Consider the following 7,500-nt stretch of genomic DNA (forward strand, 5'->3'; position numbering starts at 1 on the left):
AGTACCGATCATGTAATAAAACAAACATAAAACAGGCTATTGCTTTGAGACACATTCAACTTGATACATCATGTTGTATGCTGGCAGTGGTCTGTATACATTTATCTCTCCTTTACTTCTATGAACATCTAAAGCATGTGTTTTCCATTTGCTCAAAAGCCCACTTTCGGCAGTGTAACTTTTCTTAAATGTTACTTGTGCGAGTTATTATAGATAATGCAGTGTAGCAGAGGAAGATACCCTTGACTCATGCTGTTTGTTTATAGTCCATGCATACCTTGTGTGTGTCTCTGTTTAATATTTCTAGTCTCATTTCTACCTACCTGTAAGAAGAACAACACTAGTCCTATTTGCAGTAATTCCCAGTCCGCATCCTGCAGATTAAAGTCCGACCAGGTGATGGATTTCTCAATTAGCACATGGTAGAGCAGGTATACTCCTCCTGCAACAGAACAGATGGTGTCACTGATGTAAAAAGACAATCTGATCTGAAGTTAAAATACAAAACAGAAAAACAGTAAGATTGAAGTAAATATAACAATATTATGCTCTTCTATACAGAGCAGGGTCTCCGCGGGCTCTTAAAAAGTATTACAAGTTGATCAATCAATTTAGCCAAAATTAAGGCTATTCAAAAGTATTAAACAGCATTTTCCAAGGTATCACATTTTGTAGCCTGTTTTCAATAAGTATATAAATTGTCCAAAGAGGTTGTATTCTACAGTCTGCCTGAATGTAATCATTGCGTAGGTGTGTAGTGTGATTCTGTAGTTTATTTATGGCATCCCGTTGGATTGGACCTCATCTGAACAGGACATCGCACGCTCACTGCTTGATAGCGTGCGAAGGTCCGTTTACGCCGGTTGTTAAACAACATCGTTATGGGGAAATGTGAGTTTGCGTCCAAATGGTTGGAAGATAAGGAGGAAGGACAATCAATACTGTATATAGTCAATGTGAGGTAAAGTGTGTTGCCAATTTAACCGGTTAAAACTCGAAGTGGTCTTAAAATGTATGGAAAGGGTCTTAAAAGGTATTCAATTTGACTTCAGGATTCCTGCTTATACCCTGTAGAGGAATAAAAGTATTTCTCTAGCAAAATAAAAAGCATAGCTTTATCAAATTGAAAACTACAATTGAAGCCTTCATCACAGCCGGAGAACATCCTCTGCAATCCTTCTTCATCTCTAACATCACAAGCCTGTTTGTTCACAATGTGAATGTTGGAAATATGATAACCACAAAGCCTGGCAATACACAGTGATGCTGGTTTTGATAATTCACTTGTAATATTATATTGCATGCTTTTATTAGTCGTATATGTTGACACAGACATTGAATTGAGAAAATTACCTATCACTATTATCCTCAGAATACTGCTGATGACAAACACAAAGTCCCTGTATCCATCCATATCTTTCAAGAATTCCTGCAGGGGGAAAGAGAAGAAATATTCTCTGATCATGTCAAGTCAATTATATACACTTTTTGTTTATACTACATATGGCCCAAAACGGTTTCAAATCCAGCTAAATCTCTCTCAGATCTAGTCCACATGTACACGGATAATTTTTTATACAAAATGGAAAGTTGCAACGACTAAAAAGGAGAACATTTTACCGGCATGTGATTAGTAGCTTGCAGTGGATTTTCCCACCAGCAGAGGGAGATGAGGAGTGAAGAGAAAATCCCAATGGCAACGTACACAAAGCAGTCGGTGCCCTGTCGATCCACAAATGATGACACGCGAACATAGTAGTCGACCCCCAGGAGGCAGTAACCTGAGGGTTTCACAGTTCGTTAGTTATTAAGTATCAGAAGTTTGTATAACTCTCATCAAACCAGTCTAGTGACATTTATAAATGACAGCATTTTGAAAGAAAACAATGTCGACAAGACTGTGTCTTCTACTAACATAATGTTAAAATGTTATTATTTAACAATACCATATATGGCAAGTTTCACATGTTCCCTTCATCATAGAGACAGATGTTGGCAAGTGTTTCATTGTTTTATGCCACTCATCAACCCTAACCAACTCCCTGTGACTCAGGTAGACCCCCTATGAGTGTATGGAGTTTCATTGTAGTACATACTAGAGATAATAGTTTGAAAAGAATGAGTGAAGCATGCTGAAAGTTTTGCTGAAAAACAGTCAAGTAAATGGTTGTACCTGTAACTGTGAGAATGAGCGAGCAGATTGGGAACAGGATTTTCCATTTGTCTCCCTGCAGTCTGTATAGTATCTGCAGAATGGCAGACACTATGCAAACTCCTCCGCTGATGAAGAGGTTAGTCAGCACGTCAAACTGAGGCATAACTACTAGCACCAGGAGGGAAGTACCAAGAGACACCAGACACTCAATGGCACAGATCTGAAAAAGACCAAAACACATCATACTTAAAGATGTTATACGTATCAAATTGAAGTCTCATCGCTAATATTTAGATTTACATTCAGCCTGTTTGTTTAAACACTGTTGCTGACACTGTTGTTGTTTTATAAACTATGTTACATTACTTGAATTTGCTGAAGGTATTCATATTGGCAGTTAGGAACTTGTTACTTGCTTGTTGCATGTGCAGCCTTTTAGGTTTTGAAGTTATTTATAATCATGTTTAAGGTTTAGTATGGCTGCATTTTTTTTATTTGATCTGGACCATTTGAAAGTATTCCCTAAATATTCTGCCTCATAAAGATGAATGATCTGTTTAGTAGAGTATAGCAATACATAATGAAAGAAACAAGTAAAAGAAATTGGTTTATAAAGTCCTACCATGTAGTTTGTAAATAAGGAGTATGATATACATGTTTCATCATCATATTTGTTGCAAAGCACATCAGATATTATGTAGTAATATATGTAATATATATAATACAAATTATGTAGATAACGTACAAATGCCATGGTCTTCATTTTTGGCTGGATGAAGCTCTTGAAGGCACACCTCCACAGTGACTTCAAAAACACCAGGAAGTTGGGGAAGATCAGGCAGAAAACCAGCATCAGCATGTAGAACTGTTTCTCCTTCGGGCTGCGCATGGAGGTCGGACTGGACAGTGTGGACAACACCAAGAGAGAGCCCTGATTCAAAGATGTGGAAGAAAAAACAGAATTTGGGACAAATGAAACAGAATGCCAAAATGAAGCGTAACATTTCTCAAATCAAATGTTATTTATAAAACCCCAAAGTTACACTCTGGGTCCTTTACAGTGTATACAGATCAACAACACATCAAAACACATCAAAAAACCACAAGATTACAGCATAGACAATCCAAATGATAACAATTCGTAAACCAGCTCTTAAATGTGTAAATGGTTTCTGCGTCCCTGACAAAAACACAGAGCTTGTTCCACAGATAACTACTCATAAACTAGTTATTCAATTATTTTTCTCACTCATCTCTCCCGAATTCAGATTTGTATGGACCCTAAAAGAGTGCACTTGACTTGTCACTGCCATTACTTTTGAGTGCAGTTACAGTAAAGTCCTTTGTGTAGCGGTACTTCCTGTTAATATGAAGAAGACTGGTAACTCTAAAGACATCTCGTTGCTTTCTTCACATCATTTACCTTCACATCAATGAGGAAGTTCTTTGGGTTTTACGCTTATCTCTTCACTTTGATTATATCGATAAACAGAGACAGTTATATTTAATGACTGAGCATAGTCCTGTGATTCATCATCAAGAAAAAGAGAAGGCCGAAGGAGGAAGATGATGAATTGAAACAGGAATAGAGGCAGAAACTGAGGGGCAGACGATGCAAACGCATGCACATACTGCAGTTACAGATTGATAGAGAGTACATGAAGATGACACCTGCAAAGAGAGAGAGAGACAGATACAGAAACAACAGATACTGAGGAAGACAAATATAGTTTGGTACAGAGAGGTCATTCATTCTAAGCCCTACCCTCCCATAAATAGTACCAACGTTTTTCATGTCGGACACAGACAGATAAGACACACAAGGTTTTTAAAGATTACAATTCTGACGGAAAAAAGTTTGAAGTACAATCACTGGACCATGAACACATTTAGAATATAAACAATTTTAGTGTCATGCTGTTTATGACTGAGTTATACAGCATTACATAAACAGTTTGTATCCATTTACAGCCGTTTATAATCCCCAAGGGTCAGTTAAATATTACCCAACCCTCAGATGTAGGCTACTGTAAAACAAGACTTGTATCATCATTTACATTAACAGCACACTATAAAGCCACGATACAAGCCTTTTATCTGCATTAAACAGCTGCTCGTAAGACTTGTGTATATAATGGGTCTTTAAAAGAAGACATTTCATTCAATTGCTGCAGTTAGAAAAGGAATCAAAATTACCTACAGAAACTTCAACCTCATCAAAAAAGAAGTGTCTGAACCAATCACGTTTTGACAGACAAGGGAATCAAATCAATTTGACTTTCACGCAAAATGTCATTTTAATCAGAATAACTGCATCGTGTAATAGATTCAAACCACAGACATAGAAATCAAATATCTAAAAAAGAATGCTTTTATTTGAAAGGCTTTCTTAGGTAGACCAGAAAGAAAAACAATCGTTAAACTTAAAAGAGATGAACGCGTACCTATACTTTTTTTCAGAGTCTCCTTGTGAAAAAACATAACACACTGGCTTTTATCAAAGAAAGTTGTGAAGCTAAAATGTGATCATTGTTATAAACGTAAGGCTTCACATTTAGTGTCAGGAACTCTGTGATGTTCTGATAGCCTCGACACCAGTGATGAAAATAGGAATTGCATAAAAATAGTCGTAGACGGACAGGCAGGCGGACAGATGATCCTACCTTTGAGACAATGGCACTGGTCAAGACGGCGAGCCCCACAACCGCAGCCACCAGGTTCTGAACCAGCCTGAAACATTTTCTCTTACTTTCCTTCTCCGCTCCTATTGGGTTCAGGTTGAACGGATCCCATGTTTCCCTGAGATAAACACACACGGACAGATATTTATTTTATGTATCATCAAAGTTGTCCACTGTATCAAGGCCAGACTGTAACTTAACTATAGATTTGGGTTTTATGTATTCTTATATCAGGTTATTTGAGTATATAACATTACAGTAGTTGGTAGTGTTAGGGTAACCATAATGTACCTTGTAGAAGTTTAGTTAATCAAAACTGTGAAACTGAAATTATCTTAAAATGGGAGCTTGTAGGTTCCCCAGAACAAGTGTTACAGTTATCAGGTGCAACTGAATGCAAGCCTGGCTTCAGTCAGTGCAATATATAAGTTACATTTGATTTTAAACATTAAAACAATCTGACACTATACTGTCCCAAAGGGCTGGTCATCATATAACCAGAGAATTTCCTTATCCCGGTTTTACAGAATCATTCTCCTCCTTAGTTTCTACCCAAAACAGATGACTTGGTTTAGCAGCTAGGTCACAAAATGGCAAGATCTTGGGAGAAAAGCCATTCTCAGTAAATACCATATTGTGGAATCTCTGGGTCCCATTTGGACGCAAACTTGGATCACATTCCCACTGTTGCACGCTATTTAAGTGCATCATCGAGTTCAAACCATTTCCCAACTTAGGATAAATAAAGTAATTATCTTTTTCTTATAAAACAAGATTGCGTTTATATCTATATGATATTCAGAGAAAACCTAGTGCTGTCTAATTGTAGCCGACTGCAATTGAGTGACCTAAATGCAGAGGTCATAGGTCATAAGATGTGGTTATAAGGAAATGTTTGATAATAAACAGGAGAACCTTCTAACCTGTCACAAGGAAGCTAATGGGACCAAATAAAGATGTGTAGTATCGTATAACAATGATAAGAATAATTCCTTTATTAGTCTATCCAACACAGGCAGCAGTCTCAGAGGGTCAGGGTACAGAATCATTTCATACAAATAGAGTTTACATTTTAGTTTATATTCTCTGTGCCTGCCCCCACCAATTGTCAGGGTGTGGTTTGTCTTTCCTGGTTTGATAACGCTTTGCAATCTTTGACTTTGCCATGGCAACTATCAAAAATACCAGCTGAACTGGGTGCACACTGCAGTGTGTTTGAGCCTCGCCCGCAGTGGTGTGAGGAAGATGAAGGTCCGTGCGTGCACAAAGTGATGCACTCTTTACCTTGATGATTCATATTAATAAGCTGACATTACACGAATAGCCATGAAAAGCTGCTGGTTTAAGAAGAGCAAATACACTTTCTTAAAGAATTTCAGCTCTCTGAAAAACACCATTTATTGTTTTTGAGGTTCTGAGGAAAGCCAATCTTTCATTTGTATTAATTAGTTCCAATTATAGTATGTTACAATACCATTTATACAAGTCCATTTAACAGAAAGGCATGTTGCCAAAGAGATTTTGGAATCTATTTTTCAACATTAAGTTTCTCATGCTGCAAAAACCTGCTGGCATCATTCTACTAAGGGTCATTTTTTGTATTTCCTCTTGTTAGTTATTTATCTTCCCAGCTACAGCACGTAAGCCTTGTTATAGTGGTCACCTGCCCCGAAGCTTGGTAGTAAACGTGAAGACTAGCTGAGACCTACAAAGACCTACAACTTCGCACAAAATCTTTAGTATTTAACAGTCAACGCTGAACGGCAGTCGTTTTGTGTTCTTGTACCAAAGCACATATTGTTGCCAATGCAGTGACATTGTTCTTCTTCTTCTACTTCTTTTACTTCTCATAATCTTTATATATATAAGTGCGCAAGTCATTGTAAGTCAGTAAAGTAAAAGTATGGTAAATATAGTCCATATTGCCTAGTAGGTTATTCACAAAACTCAAGGCCCAAAATCCAATTTCGGCCCTATTGCACATTCTTATATTAAGTATCTCAATCATTTTAAGACCACCTTGCTGTAGCTGCACAGTAATTGATTACTTTGCATCAAATTACAGATGTCAGGAGTCTGATGGCTGGAAATAGAGCCTTCTGTGTGGCTGAATAGCACACCAGAATGTACAGTATGCATCATATTTCAGCATGTTGGATGGCCGATAGTTTACTTGGGATTTTAAAGGTTTTATGTGCAGACGATTGCATGCCAGAAGGCTAGGTTGTTTTGTACTACATCCAAAAATATTTTTTTATTTCAATGGCCCACACAACTATTGACATGTCATGTCCAGTCCTGTCAGACAGATTGTGAGTGTGTTTTATTTTTGCTTCACTCAAGGCTATGATCATCACTCCCCCATCCCTGTAGTGTCCAACCACAAAACTCACTATAACTTTGAACATGCAGACATACAAACACACTACCTCCCATCAAAGACTGCAGGCAAAAATATCATATGTTATTTATTTGTATATTTATTAAATATCAAACAGATATTTTTAGTAACTATTTATATTTAAACATTGTAGCTTTTCTTTATTAAATAATCTCTAAAAATGTATTTTAACTTTTTGGTAAAGTGCATTTAAGTGATGACCCTGGTTATTGCTACTATCTCTGCTGTTATGGATGCAGTGAGAGATGCCTGAATTTCGTTAC

At 37.2% G+C, this 7,500-nt stretch overlaps 1 protein-coding gene across 1 annotated transcript in view; it reads right to left on the reverse strand.

Moving 5' to 3' along the window:
• Window positions 1–7,500, reverse strand: part of chs1 (chitin synthase 1) — a 26,978-nt gene that overhangs the window by 17,001 nt on the left and 2,477 nt on the right. The window contains exons 3-8 of the mRNA XM_079663375.1: window positions 4,819–4,954; window positions 2,901–3,086; window positions 2,174–2,375; window positions 1,621–1,781; window positions 1,354–1,429; window positions 324–442 (exon numbers count right to left, since the gene is read on the reverse strand). Of these exons, the coding sequence (XP_079519501.1) occupies window positions 324–442; window positions 1,354–1,429; window positions 1,621–1,781; window positions 2,174–2,375; window positions 2,901–3,086; window positions 4,819–4,954 (880 nt within the window). The remainder of the gene's footprint in view (window positions 1–323; window positions 443–1,353; window positions 1,430–1,620; window positions 1,782–2,173; window positions 2,376–2,900; window positions 3,087–4,818; window positions 4,955–7,500) is intronic.

The sequence above is a fragment of the Notothenia rossii genome, assembly GCF_949606895.1.
Source record: "Notothenia rossii genome assembly, chromosome: 2".
In the NCBI taxonomy this organism is placed as follows: Eukaryota; Metazoa; Chordata; class Actinopteri; order Perciformes; family Nototheniidae; genus Notothenia; species Notothenia rossii.